The sequence below is a fragment of the Enoplosus armatus genome, chromosome 3, assembly GCF_043641665.1.
Source record: "Enoplosus armatus isolate fEnoArm2 chromosome 3, fEnoArm2.hap1, whole genome shotgun sequence".
NCBI lineage: Eukaryota > Metazoa > Chordata > Actinopteri > Centrarchiformes > Enoplosidae > Enoplosus > Enoplosus armatus.
The window spans coordinates 6467260-6482547 of NC_092182.1; the positions used below are offsets into that span (position 1 = coordinate 6467260).

A 15288-nucleotide genomic window follows, 5' to 3' on the forward strand; every position below is an offset into this window, starting at 1 on the left:
TCTGAGGAAGTTGATTTTAGTCAGCACTTCAGCCACAGTACAGTTAGTGTTATTTCAGCTGGGAGGAAGGGGAAGTAACACAGACTGTACAGACTGCAGACATGTGTGAACCACTTTTTGTCGCACAGTATTCACATTTACAACTTAATCACAGAAGAAAGTGACACTTTACAAAATATCTGATTTAATGCTTCACTTTTATCTCCTCAGGAGTATCTGCTGGACATGCACTCCTCCCTATAGTTACACACCCCTGCTACACAAGGCTTGTACTGCTGGAGGTAACCTGCCTTGTTCAAGTGCACTTAAGTAATGATGGTTGTTTTTTTTATTGAACTCCTACAACAAATCAGCCGCTTTGGGAATTCAGAGGACAAACTTTATGGCCTAATGTCAAATTATGAAAATGGCACGATAGAGGATAGATTAGTTATCAGTTACAAGTTATCTCCTGGATGCTCGTTGCTCTTGATCATATATTTCCACCTATTTGATTCTGATCACACCAGTCCCTCATGTTTGGGGAAACCTGCAGGCGGACAGACAGAAAAAGAAGTCTCATCCAAACCCTGAATGCTGTGGTCTCCATCAAACTTCCATCAGCCGGCCCCTTCTGCTGCAAACAAGACGGTTGAACATGTCAACTGAGATCTGAGGAAATGTGTTGGCCATTTTTTTCACTATTTTGTGACATGTCAAAAAATGAATCGATCTGTTGAGAAAGACAAAATAATCATTGGTGTGGTCTTTATTGAGCAATCACATGACAGGTTGCTTTATGAAAATAACACATCTTTATTATAGTGGAGTTGGGACGTACATTTTGAAGTCATGACCCACATCAACACCAATCAGCTTTCAGCTAATATTGTATTTTTGAATATCCATGACCTTGTACGCTCAGATGTGTCTTAAAGAACTTGTTTGAATTTGATTGATGGTCTGCGTGTAGAAACCATCAGCAGAAGAAAGCCATGATTTAATTTTACCCATCAGTGTTTTCAACATAGAAAACTATATGACCCATCCATTCATTCATTCATTGAATCACCTCAAAATAGCTTTTTTAGTTTTGTTGTCCAAGTAGGTTTGTAACCTTGAAATTGCACATCACAGAAGACACCTTCACATTAAACAATGATTGCACAATACAGTAACATGTCAAATATGTAGCAGAAATTCACATGATCATTTGATGAAACCACGTGGTTATTACTTAAACGTGGAGTGTTAGTCCTACTGCTACACAACATCAGCACACTAATCAGACTGAAGATAGTGACAAATAGACGGGGATCTGCTGTGGGTGTTTAAATCCCCTCTGTGCAAGACAACACTTTGATAAATCATCTGGACCGGCTGTACCACACCGTGTAGCTTTCAAATACAAACACTGAGGCTCGAACACGTCGTGCATTCAGGTGGAGCTCCTTCAAATACCTTAAAGAAGACAGACGTAAGTGTTACAGAGAGAGGTGTGTGTGTGTGTGTGTGTGGCAGAGGTGTTGGCAGAAGGAGGAGGCACGTCACCCAGACGGTCACCACTGTGAGCAGGTCTGCGCAGACTGGAAAAGTGAAATAAACCACAAGAGTCCGTCAGAGAGAGCGAGAGGTCCAACTGCAGCAGTCTGTCAGAGGTGAGGGGGGACGGTTTGCAGGGCGTCTTCATTTGTACGATGGATGTTCACATTCTGGAAAGAGGAACGCATCAGTGTCAGGAGCCTTTTCAATAAATACTGCATGTGTATAAACACATTTAGAGGGAGTCGAGAAAACAAAGCTTTGCAACTGTGATTTACTCACCACACATCAAACACACAATATCAGATTGTATATCCCTGATGTTTTTTGCACTTGTGATAACCTTTTTGACTACACACGACAGATGTCATGGTTTCCAAGACAGTTTGCCATATTATAACTGTTTGTATTTTTTTTTTTTTTAATGATGCACCTACAGTTTGGCCACAGATGATTTGGCCTCTTCAAAACTGTGCTGGGGGCTTCAGGTTCCTTTGAAAACTCCTGAAAGTGCAGATTACCAGATCTATTTCATAGCCGACAGACGCTGCCATCAACATAAAGAGACAGCAGCATCTGTTGTTTCTCTCATGGCTTCAGCGTGTTTTCATGATGGGTTTATTTTGATCACATCATGTACATGGCAGCAGGCCTTTGTTGGACATTGCAATAGCTTTTATTTTTTTTTGCGTGTGTGCGAGAGAGAGAGAGAGAGAGAGAGAGAGAGAGAGAGAGAGAGAGAGAGAGAGAGAGAGAGAGAGAGAGAGAGAGAGAGAGAGAGAGAGAGAGAGAGAGAGAGAGAGAGAGAGAGAGAGAGAGAGAGAGAGAGAGAGAGTTTTGTTCAGGCCAATGAATGGCAGCACTTTCTTATGCGCCCCAGTGGAGCCTTTGCATGTGAATGAAAAGGGAAATGCGAGTCTTCAGTTTGCACAGCAGAGTACGCAGGAAGGGCACAGCATCGAACATCTGATCTGCAGATAGTAAGAAAGGGAAGGAAGTAGTCGGCCTCTTTTGATCTCCAAGTAGTCCGAGTAAGAAATATCCAGCTCAGTAGACAAGACGTATTTTATCTTTAAGCCAAGATCCTAACTTTCATATAATAAAAAGGAGGAAACAGCTTTCAAGTCAAACTTTGTAAAATGAAGCACAAGAAGAGTGTAGTAAGGATACAGGAAATGGTTGAGTGGAGTTTATTTAGAAACATTAAACAGAACTATCTTCCTCTTAATTCTGATCAGTGATATGAATATACTGCAAGAGCCTTCACATTGTTGAAAAAACAAAACAAAAACAATAAAACAAAGTATGTCTGTACTTCCAGGATCGTCATCATTAGACAGTGTTAGACATCCTAAAACTGGCTGAGACAAACTGTAAAAGAGAACTTTTAATAAGGAAACAAAGTTGATTTTTATGTGCAAAATATAAAAAGGCACAACCTTGTTTTGTGCTGTGCCATGCTGTAAAACTAAGATGAGTGTCCTGACTTCTACCAACAGAAATATAAAGTGATAAGACACTGCTAAAAGTTAACATTGTTAAATCAGTTCAACAAACAAGATCAATGAGAAAACAAACTACATGTAATCACTGCTTCAACTAAAAAAAAAGGTGCTGGAGATTCATTGCTTCACAGTTGGAATTACACCATCAGTTGAAAAAACAAAAAAAACAACCTTCATCGGCTTTTCATTCATTCTCCAAAAATGGGAGAACGTGCACGACACAAGATCCGTGTCATCGGATTAATAATCAAAATTAGAAACTGGATTCCAGTCAATTACCACCATCATCATCATCATCATCGTCACGTCTTAAAATATAAGTGGAGGAAGAAGAGAAGATAAAAAACAGTGAAGAGTGATTCGATCAAAAGGAAGGTGGAGAAGAGAGACTAGAGGCTGCTGAGTTTGGCAGGTACAGTGTGCGTCTGAAGGGGATAGTGTGCGTAAAGAGAGGTAAAAGGAGGATGGGGTTGGGGGGGTGGGGTGAGGGGGGTTACTGCCTCATTGGTGAGCTGGCACTGTTAGCAAAGCCTCCTGAGACATCCGCGACACTTCTACGTTCTGTTTGACAAAAAACACACACACACAAAGAGGGGGAGGGATCAAAACACATGGGAGAGATGAAATCCACTGCACACACAATGGACGAAGACTCGGAGAGACGTATTAAGTTCATAGGTGTCTTTTCTGGCTTTGTCACCAGTGTCTTCGTCAGCGATGTGTTAGCAGTGCAAGTCAAGAAGAAATTAAACCACTGCATGCAAGCTTTTCTTATGCTTATCCAATTATTGTTTCTTAGGAAATCCAGACGATTTCTCACAAAACCATAAAAATAGGCTTCATGGGTAAATCCCAAACTTCACATGTATGCTTGAATAAACTAGGATTGTATTGGTTTTCTAAGCCTTACATCATATCACATTACTCATAAACAGCACATATTTTCATTGTTATAATACTTTGTATTTATAAACCTGCAGCCAAAGCCAACATTAGCGTTATGGCAGGTATGTTTCACTGAGAACTATCATTGTGTGACGACTTCTATCAGTGCTTTTCAGCACCAAACCCTGTCAACATAATCCACTCATTTCTTTTATTCTAAAGGGTGTGAGGGCGAAAATGTAGAACGCAACAGAAGCATTAGTCATTGCTGTTATGATCTGATAACATAACACAGAAACCTGCTCTGAGCTCACTACTGCTTCCTTATCACTGATTATGAAAACATGGCCATCAGAACAACAGGCTGACAGAGGAATCTGCATCGGGCTTGAACGCTGAGGTATAACGTCACATGTGACACCATGATGTTGAGCACCTGAGGCCATGGGACCAACCTGTTCATGAACCAGCTTACTTTACAAAAAGTGGGTCAGTTGTGCTGCGTGTGTGCTCACTGCGTGTGTGTGTGTGTGTGTGTGTGTGTGGTTGCATGTTGTTATACCCACCTCTGGTCTTTCTCTGTGTGTGTTGACTGCGTCCACATTTAAGCTGATGGACTCCACCTTACAGCCTGAGCATGTAGACAGAAGTTTTGTTTCATTAGTTCAATTGGCAGAGGAGTGTTTTTTTTATTAGTATTCATTAGAAATAGATTTATTATGTGCATTATAAACTAACAGGAGACCAGTCCTACCGTAGGCCACCGGCGTTAGCTTCAGCACGGTGTGCAGCGGGCACTTCAGGTACGGCAGCTCTTCTGTGTGAAAAGAAAGGCACCAACAGTTCATGAAACTACCTGAACAAACAAGGAACTCCAAGTCCTACGATAACAATCATCTTAAAAATATATTTTGTTTAAGTAATAAAAAAAGAACTGATGAGAGTATCTATATCAGGTATCAAAGTCCTCATGATACCATCCCTTGTCTTGAGATATGCTATATAATACATGTAGTATTTTGAAAACAAAAAAACAAGCAATGAAGGAAAAAGAAATGGAATTACTATTTTTAAATTCATTTTTGCTACCTGGTGTACAACATGGAAATCAGGTCAGTCAGCCAGCAGTGAAACACACTTCTGAATCTGGGCGCTATGAAAGTATGTCACAGCTGTACACTGAACATTACAAAACATTTAGTCCAGTATCTTATTCAAAATGACGCAAAAATACTTTATTACAGTGAAAACTTAACTGCATGACTAATAGAAAAAAATGAACCTTTGAGATAATCTTATATGTGATCTGTAATTTTTTTTTATTTAGTGTCTTCCCCACAGTGCTGTTCAACAAGTTCATAAGAAGTCAACTAAACACATCTGTGCTTATGTTTGTTGTCTCTGTATGTGTGCTGAAGAACCCCTTGCTTTAGGTCCCACAGGCTGCTTGAGGTTCTGTTTAAGGACTGACCTGCTGTCTTGTCCAGGAAATAGGCCAACAGGCAGCGCATGACGGCCTGGTGACAGATGACCAGCACGTTCTCTTGCCGCTCCAGCTCCATGATGACCGGCTCCAACCGCTGCACCAGGTCCTCATAGGACTGAGTCGGAGAAGACACAAGAAGAGGCAAATCAGAGAGACGGAAAACGAAGCATGATTTAATTTAAGACAGAATTTGTTTTCCCCTGTTGCAGATATTCTGAGATCATCATTAAGACAGCGCAGCCTGACACCTTTACATTTGCAGTAAATCTAAATCTGTAAATGAACGTCCATACAATCAATTTTCTACACACATTCTGCTGAATAATGAATCTCAGATAAACGGATTGACATTTCAGCAGGTGGAAAAATCCATACAGGCCGTCTAGACCAACACCAGCTTTAACAAGATTCTCCACATCAGCACTGTCTGCCTGGGCAGCCCGCTAATGCCCATATCCATCTTCCTGTGTTAGATTAATGGAGAGGTAATGGGATGGACTTAAGGTGAGAACAGACCAGCGGGCATTCAGACCCACAGTAAACGACCCGACCCCACATTTTTTGGCGCACACACACACACGTCTTTGTTTACTGTGATCTGGTGTTTAGCCAAATCTGTCTGAGAGGCTGCTCGTCCAAGCCGAGGCTCATTAGCAGCAGACTAAGTGGCCAGCAGCCATCTGGATGCAGTTTAATTGTGCGTTTCTATGAGGGAGAGTGTGTGTGTCCTTACGGTATATTCACAAAGAAGAGCCGACTCAGCTTTGGGAAATTCCAAAATTCAACAGACAGACTGTCTACAAGCATGCTACCATAGAAAAACACACTGACAGTTAAGTTGAAGGGTACATTTTACCCACTGACCTCTCCTTTGGGGTACCGATAGCGGTATTTGTCCTGGTCCCTCAGAGCAAACTCCAGAGGATAGTGCTCCTGGATCTCCTCATACATCATCTCCTCACAACTGCCCTAAAAATGACGTCACACACAGATTTCACTCCGTTAACACCGCACACATGTCAGCAAGCAATTGTGCTTGGCGGTCAAGAACGTGGTACTCACTGCATCAATCTCGTTCAGGACCTTCCACTGTTCATAGGGCACACTGAGAGCCTCGGCTGTCTGGATGGTCCTCTTCATCTGACTGGTCCACACCTTCAGGTCGCTGATGCCCTGTGTCTGGATGAACTGGCTCAGCTTCTTCGCAAACTGCGTGGAGAAGAAAAAACAAGTTTGATTTTTTACCAATTCATCTGGTCAGGCTGCTCTGAAGACATGCCTCTTGTTGAAGAAGTCTGCCATACCTCCTTGCCTCTGGGTGTGAGGCCTGAGTCTCCTCCGATTCGACCATTGACATTGAGCTCGCTCTCACCATGGCGGCACAGGTAGATGGAGCGCGGCGTGATGTGAATGTTCATGAGGTAGTAGACAATCCGGCTCTGGATGTGGTCCAACACCCTGTTGACCAGGTACCGCTGACCCACGTCCATGATTTTAATGTAGGAGAGGTCCCTGAGAGGAGACCACAGACACATGAATCCTTCTCAACAGGTTTGAGAACCCCGGCATAATTAGTTGTTTAGGAATGTAAAGTATCACTGCATATGGCTATTATATCATTTATTCTTTCAGCAACAACAGAAGCTAAAAACACAAAAGCTAAAAATCTGTCTTCTGTCAGATTAATTGAATAAGCAAAAAGTCTGTTTGCTGCTGCATTTCATATTAGGCAAAAGGAAAATGCTTTCTCCTGATCTTACTTGAAAACCAAATGAGCACGGATGCAGAGGACTATCCAACACAGTGTTTCCCACAGGTTGAGAATTTACTGGTTAACTACCTATAGTCCAACTACCCTCATAAGTTAAAATTCGATGTGCAATGTAACATTAACACATTAGATGCGACATGGCATCTAATACTAGGGGTGTAATGGTACACAAAATTCTGAACAACTGCAGCCTATGCTGGTTTATACAGGAGTGACACAACAGACTGACTAACATACACGTGAGGGCTCAAACACTTTGACCAGACGCTTAAATTCTGGTATATAAAAAATGGTATTCAGATTTCATCTACCTGGGCAGGTCTTAATCTACCACATCGCCTATGTGTGGGAAACACTATTACATAATTACTGTCACAACAACTTTAGGAAATGTTTCTGACTTGATATATCTGCAAAAACTGTTTATCACACTGAAATACACTGTAATATAAAGTGAAATAAACTGTAATTTCAAAAACAATTTTCCCTCACTCGTCACGTGTTTTGTTAGCTTCTGCTTTTCAAAATTAAAAATAGCTGTTTAGCATGAGAAAATGGTTACTAACACACTCTCCACACCAGCTTTCGCCTCACCTGTCCAGGACTTCGTCCAGCGTCTCGTAGGAGTTTTCATAACACTTGATCCTCTTCATGAAGTCTTCCACTGCTTCTTCTGTGTTACAGTTGGTGTAGTCAGGGCTACCCAGCTTCACTTGCTAAGACAGAGAAACAGCAAAGGAGTGAGTAAAGCGTGGACAGAGGTTAATTTTCTCTCGAGATAACATAAAGAGACAAACTCACCACTATGTTCTCCTGTATGACATCTGGGTCTTCACACACAGACTCCACAAAGAACACCTGAGAGAAGAAGAAGAGGAGGAGGAGGAGGAACAAGTCAAGCTCAGTGTGAACATCAACTCCCAGACCTGTGACCCAACAAGTTACCTTGAAGCCATTCTGCTCTGCAAACTGGATGATGGTTTCCCTCCTTTCTCTAGTGGTGTTTGTTGCATCAAAGACCTGTTTAACACAGACAGAACAAAAATGGATGAGCTCTGTTTCTATCTGAAACATCTAAACCAAGACAGCAGCTAACATTTGACCTACCGCAACTTGGCCTCCTTCTTCAGCGAGATACTGCCGTACATCGTTCAACGCTGCTGACGCACATTGTCTGAAAAGATCACAGATGACCTCGGCCATTAATGTCACATGGTTGCTGGTTAATTCAATTGTTAAGACAGTCCAAGGCCAGCTGCCACTCTTACCGTCTGATCTTTAGCCCCTCCTCGTTATCTGGACGGAAGAACTCAAAGGACTTGTAGATCTTCACAAACTCTCTCCTGTACTGCCCGACATTGAACTCTACATTGAAGATGGAGGCATGGACACTTGAGATTATCATTCTCTAAACTTGCGATGCACATCCTGAATCAATTCCCTTTATCCTCCCGTTCCATCATTGTTTACTAGACTCTGATGGAGACGTACCTCTGGTGGGCACTCCGATCCAGTTGAGATAGCGGGTCAGCTTCTTGGAGATATAGGTCTTCCCCCTGGCAGGGAGGCCCACGGTCACAATCAGGGTGGGGCAGTTGGTCATACATACTGGAATGAAAGAGGGAGAGGGGAGAGAAAGCTTCGGTCATGTGCTCATCACACATAATGCACATGGACGATGTGAAACTGATTTCAGCCTCAGTAAAAGCATATTGGTTTAGCTGCAAATAGGCCTCCATCTCTTTCAAAATCTGCCCTTATACTGTCATACATATTACATAATAAAATAAAGATATAAAGATTTAATATTAACACTAGATTGTCCTTATCAGTGTGTGCGTGTGTGTGTTATCTGCCATGAAGACAAAGTCACATCAGTCTGAGAGTGTTGCCAGCGAGGAGCAGAGGTCACGGTGGCAGCAGGCCGCGTCTGAGGAGTTGTGAAACACTGCACTGTAACTGCTCAAGACATCTGGAGAGTTAACAGCTAGTTTCCACACTCACTCGCAGTGTGTATGCACAGATGACTGGGTCAGAGTGCATGTTAGTTTTTATGGGTGCTACCTCACCATATGCATTTTATTGTAAGATAATGTCCATGTTTTGACATGGCCTGTCTGTAAAAGCAGGGGGAAGAAGACTCAAGCTATCAGGAGGGCACAGCAGTCTCTTCCTAACAGCTCTGGTGCTGCCAACTAACTTATTCTTAGTATTTCACTCCACCCAAACAGACCCACTTACCCGCCACAAGCTCACGATTTCATCGGCATTTTTAAGTCTATTGATTCAAAAAAAACTCCCTCAGTCAGGCCACAGTGAGGAGACACAGGCCACACACACAAGTGGCCAATGTGAGCGCAGATACAAATGCAGCAGCACATCCACCGGGCAAATCACTCACATGACTGCAGGGACACAATCCCTGTTTACCAGCAGCTAGTGCTTGACTTGGCACACACAGGGACAATGAGATGGACATCCCCAGTGCCAGTCCTTTCTCCTGGATGCACGCTTCATCTGCGTGAACATCCAGCGAATCCTTACATAACCGTGTGGACCAGATGGCGGCAGCGGCAGCAGCAGCAAGACTCGTGAACTCTGCGAACTGTGCTGCACGCGCTTATAACCGGCGATTTAAGCGTTGTACCGTTAGCTAGCAAACCAAAACACACTGAGATATAAGGTTAACGCTGAATGCAGGGGAGCGGATTAGCGTTAATTATTATAGTTACCGCGGCTGCTGCGTGCTCGCAAATGCGAACAACAAACCTCGACGAAATAAATGAGAAATATCCGCGGATCCTCGTTAAACTAACGGGTGAAATGTCTGAACATACAGATGCTAACAAGTGTTGCCACGTTGCCATACGCACCCTTTCTTTGAGAAATGTGTTTCTCAGGAAGGCCATTTTTACACGGCATCCAGATCTTCTTGAGCGGGTTCTGGGTGAGTTCCCGCGGATTTGACGGTGTTTTGTCCTCCATTCCGTCTTGCGGCGAGGTGGAGGCAGCCGCGGCGGGAACACGGGGCCTTTTCCCGTGATGCTGCTCTGAAGGTGACCGGTGTTTCATCCGCGCTGCTCTGCGGTGATGGAGATAGCCCGTGCCGCCCGGTGTCTCTCTCTCTCTCCCTCTCTGTGCTGCTGTCACGTGCTCCGGTCTGGCCACAGTGCAAACCGACGGTCCGCCGTAATGACCGCAGCAGAGGCGCAGCACATCTTCTGCTTAACCGTAAGTGACACGAGCAATGCTCCGCCACAAAACACAATGCCTTCGGCAGCGGGGACGTTTTTAGAGCGTGAAGCCTCAACAACAACACGATAGTTTGACCACGGAGCTGCAGCTATAACATGGCAGGTGTGTCAATATTCCTGGATTTATTAAAGTTGTGCTAGATGCTTAAGGAGTTATGCTAGTTGTAACCATTAACACTAATGATGGAACTGAGCCATGTTGAAGCTATTAGTTAAACTTTCCCAACTATACCAAGTCAAATGTCTGCTGTTAAGAAGAGTCTATGAAATCGTGAGCTTGTGGCGGGTAAATGGGTCTGTTTGGGTGGAGTGAAATACTAAGAATATTGTCTAGTTGCCAACCTGTATATGCCAGGAGACTGACTTGTCTGCATGTGTCTACATTTAAAGAAGTACTTGTTCAATTAGTTGAGTTGGAGTCATGCCTCTGGCCAAATATTATATATACCTATATATATATAGATATATATATAGATATCTATATATATATAAAACCAAAACTCCTTTATGTGGCAATATTGGATTTTACAAGATTACTGCATCAATGTAATGAAGTTACGACACAGATGTTGTTTATGGCGAATGGATAGAGGCATAGGGTGTCTGAAACACGTTTCTGCCATTTTAGTGGCTCCTTGTCAGCTCATGGAGTAACATAAATAGACAGAAGTCACTGTATATATATATATTGTTTGATTTGGAGACTCCACAACCGGTTTTAGCATGACACATAAAACCATTTAGTTTTCGTCTTTCTACAGGACATGCAGCAGAGAGAGATTACTGATAGGGAAAGTTCAGAATACCTCAGGGTTATGTTTAGCCTTATCGTAGCACAATGGTTTGCTTCACCGGTTGCTTAAGACTTGACCCTGGGCTAAGTTTGCCTATTTCATATGTTTACAAAATGTAAGGTAGAGGTAACCAGCCAGTGTTATTGTCACTTCAAAAAGGCTAGAGCAGCCCATTTGGGTTCAAATCATTAGTATGGGAGTCAGTCCAGACTGGGAAGGCCCTTGTTATCCTACAGCATTATATGTAGGCCTCATAAGACTGAGGTGCTTTAGTCATCTAAATCGCACCGTTGTTTTTTAGTCTTCAGAGCATTTAAAGTACTAATGTGTGAGTTGTTTCTAAATATGGAAAATGGCTTTTGGTCATTTGTGCTCTTATGAAACAACTCTGTTTGCAGCAGGAAAAGCACACGTGTAAATAATAACATTAGTGATGGCTGAACTCCATTTAGCTGCTTCAGTTTCAGGGTCCTGGTGTTTGTGCATGCTGGCTCACTGTCACACTGTCATGGCTCACTGGGACACTTGAACAAAACAGAGCCATTGTTAATGTTATTAGTAGCACCCATGCTTTTCCTCCAAAGACCAGTGAAAATGTTTGAAAAAAGGCCTGTTGTGACAATAATTCTGTCTGCTCCATCTCTCCGTACTTTCTGATCAACATTACACAAATTGACTTTGACTTGTTCACATTTTCTTACAATGTCCACGAGGTGGCAGCGTTACTCTCCCCCTTTCTCTGTAAGCCTGTTGACCCAGGCTTTAAACTTCCAGTGTAGAAGAAACACCTGTAATGCAACTTAACTCTTAACTTAACAGCCCTGCAACCAATTCCATATTTTATAGATGTAAGGTTTATAATGCTCAGATTTTGTTTGGGGGGGTGGGGGTCAGAGAATGTGCAGAAAGGTGTTTCTAATATTCTGTCCATCTCAGGTGAACAGAGCTCATTCCACCATCACAATGGCCTAAGAAATTACCATAGAGATAAATACGCACCACACTAACATAAATGTCAACAAAAAAAGCAGCATTATAAGATTTACGAATACGGGACTCTTTGCAGAGGTGTTGTGTTGGATTTCGCTGCGCAGGTGTGCCTAATATAGTGATAAGTCACTGTACATTTTCAGGTTAGTCGGCCTATCTGTTTATGTGGTCCTCGTGAACTATCTGATGCACTGATTATATTAAGCTTCAGAGTCAGCCTAGGTGGTGGAGTAACAGGGCCTGTGACCTAAATATGGTGAGATGGAGGATTTCTAATTAAATAGCTCCTACGCTCTCTCTCAAATTCCCTGACTGCTAGTAGACTATATCATTTATATCAGGTTCATCACGTCCACAAATAAATGGCACACTAACTCATGCTAGGGGATGTATTTTTAGCCCTTTTCAGCTGGGTAATATAAACACACTGCAGTGCAGAGTTTTTGAAAACCCCATGCAAACTGTGGCACATACTGTAAAGGTTGCTCAGGCAACATGTGCTATTTGGTGGCCTGTTTAAAGTCGCTTATCTTATCTGCACAAAGCCTGGGTGGCCTGCATGGAAACAGGCAGCCGGCAGTCATTCATTTGTGCAGCGTGTGAAATGTGTCGCATAGTTTTCAGAGAGGGTAAATGAGGTGTCTTGCATGCTGTACACTGGGACATGAACAGGAAACAGATCTGCGTGCTCCTCCTCCTCCTCCTCCTCCTCCTCCCCATAGCAGCTTCCAGACTCTGATTGCAGCTAACAGCCTTTTTAGCCTGCACTGTACCGGACAAGTCATCTCCCAGTATAGTATGTGAACATTACACTCGGCAGTAAACCAACGGCCACCGCGCTGAGAGAAAGCTACAGCTCACCAGACAACAGCCAGCCTTTATAACACATACATGTTGTGCATGGCATCGCAGCAGCCCAGTGTGAGCAACAACATAAACAACCACAACGCAAAGCATTAACCTCTGCAACGGCATGTCCAGCATGATCAGTGAATGCAAGATGAAAACAACAACAGCCTGAAAACAAACTGGCGAGAAACCTGGGAGGTCAGCTTCAGCCGACACGAGAACATTACATTGTTCTTTTTAGACATTTCGCCAACATCCGCCTGGCTCTTCATCCTCCGTTAACGCACAGCTGCTGCGGTTACAGATGAGGCTGTTACCAGAATAAAAGCTCAGATTGTCGCCCGGACTTGTTATGTAGGGTAAAGGTCTCGGTGACAGCGTTGTTTACGTCTCGAAAGGCTGCTCGGCGCTCTCTGTCACCCGGGTAACCAGTGTAAAGTCCTGCATGCACGGCTCTACTAAAGCCCTCAAAGCGACGTCTCTTACCCGCTCGGTCCTGGTTCTGCGTGAGCTTGGGTCTGCTGGAGCAGCCTCTCATCATGGGCGTCTGTCTGATGGAGCGCGGCGGCGGCTGGTGGTGTGTGTGTGTGTGTGTGTGTGTGTGTGTGTGTGTACGTGAGTCCCACAGCAGCCTGCTGAGCGGTCGGTACACTGATGCTCACTGTACACACACCCACTGCGTGTGTGCGGGACACTCAGGCCGGATGGAAGGCTTTCTTCAGAACTGGATGGAGAGAGGTAGCAGCCTACCTGCCCCCCTGCACCCGCCCACACCCCACCCACCAACCTACACACCCACCCACCCTTTGACAGCTGGGAAACGTCCTCATCGGTCCTGTCGGGGCTTGAGTTATACCGCTTCCCATGACACTGATGGTTATATTTAGGATACTACATACATTTTAGGAAATACGGCCATGCAGCTAAACGACATAGATCTGCTACAGACAGTTCTATACTACTGTACTATAATATTTATTCACCAGTATTCAACATTGAAGTCTCAGACAATAATATTTAATGGGGATATTAGAATATTATGTAATATTAGTTTGTTATACCTATCTTATAGGATAATAATACAAAAATAGCACATATCATGTCAAGGATGCCACATATTCCCTGTTGGTTGTTGCAGTGCAAAGCTTCGGTCCATACCGGAAGAGTTCAGAAGTTTTCCAGGAACAGTCTAACTAGCAGAACTTGTTTTTCTGCAGTGCCTATAAAACTATTCATTCCTGTTTGACCGTCTCCAAGTTAAATTGGTCAAGACCTTTAGTATTTCTTTTGACACAAATAAACAGAACAGAGACTCTTTAATGTCACATTGAGAGCAAATCTCTACAAATGGATCCGAAGTAATTGCTTTAAAATGCAAATTGATTGCATGACTGTGCATCCCTTTATTATGACACACCCACACCATTACTCGTGCAGCCTACTGTTTTTCTATGTTGAACAGAGATCACCTGTGTGTAATCAAGGTGTGACAGGGGATCATGAAGCTAAACAAGGATTAGAAAATAAATCTGGGACAAGCTTGCTGAGAAGTTACTGCACCAGTCACAAGGGAGGATGCCAGAAGAAATACCAAGACACTGACTATTCAGTACAGTGCAGGTATAAGTCTGCCTAGAGAGACAGGCATTAGTGACGGAGGCCAACAAAAGACCTGTGGACTCTGTGAATGAGCTAGTTTGAGCAGTTTTGGGGTACAACGCTATGAAATCATGTACATTTGGTGGCCAGGGGAAGCAGAGACACTCTTAACACGAGGCTATTTCAGTGGTAATAATGAGACCCTTATAAGCAGCCTGTGATAATGATGACACTAATTGTCGAGCACGAGGGCTGTAACTGCACATCTGTGTATTAATGAGTCAATCACACACACACATAGAAGATAGAGAAGAGAAAGGCAGGGAGTTGTTGAGGTCTTCAAAACATAAAGGCCATGAAACGTACAGAAAGGGAACAAATGGAGCTCCGCAAGGTTCAGACAACATGGACTGAGCATGACAGAGAGGGGGCGAAACAGTTGAAGGTCAGCTGGCTCTCAACTGATCTCACATTCCTCCCTAAAGGGCAAAGCGATCGCTCCGCACACTCACTGTGTGACTAGCCGGACCTGTCTCACAGCCCAGCATGAGACAACACATTTTGAATAGTGCAGCATAAAACTTAATTCCAACCTAAGTTTTGGTGTGAGGTAGTAGCTAACATGACCTAATGT

At 43.4% G+C, this 15288-nt stretch overlaps 1 protein-coding gene across 6 annotated transcripts; it reads right to left on the reverse strand.

Moving 5' to 3' along the window:
- Positions 1-730: 730 nt before the first annotated feature.
- Positions 731-13726, reverse strand: pfkfb4a (6-phosphofructo-2-kinase/fructose-2,6-biphosphatase 4a). Of its 6 annotated transcripts, none has more exons than XM_070903180.1 (14): positions 13542-13726; positions 8660-8776; positions 8437-8533; positions 8276-8342; positions 8114-8188; positions 7970-8026; positions 7763-7884; positions 6702-6909; positions 6460-6606; positions 6262-6366; positions 5383-5512; positions 4666-4728; positions 4478-4542; positions 731-1691 (listed from the first exon to the last, which is right to left on the reverse strand). In XM_070903180.1, the coding sequence occupies exons 1-14, from the start codon at positions 13594-13596 to the stop codon at positions 1632-1634; spliced, it is 1368 nt and encodes a 455-aa protein (XP_070759281.1). In that variant the 5' UTR covers positions 13597-13726; the 3' UTR covers positions 731-1631. The 6 variants fall into 6 exon arrangements, with proteins under 6 accessions (XP_070759281.1, XP_070759278.1, XP_070759284.1 ...); XM_070903177.1 differs by lacking the exon at positions 13542-13726 and adding an exon at positions 10042-10386; XM_070903183.1 differs by lacking the exon at positions 731-1691 and adding an exon at positions 3528-3587.
- Positions 13727-15288: the final 1562 nt, after the last annotated feature.

Coding starts and splice junctions, on each gene's coding strand:
- pfkfb4a (XM_070903177.1), bottom strand. CDS start 10,240: ATGAAACACCGGTCACCTTCAGAGCAGCATCACGGGAAAAGGCCCCGT. Junction 8,343..8,436: donor GAGGGGCTAAAGATCAGACG/GTAAGAGTGGCA, acceptor TGATCTTTTCAG/ACAATGTGCGTCAGCAGCGT. Junction 4,729..5,382: donor TTTCCTGGACAAGACAGCAG/GTCAGTCCTTAA, acceptor CTTTTCACACAG/AAGAGCTGCCGTACCTGAAG.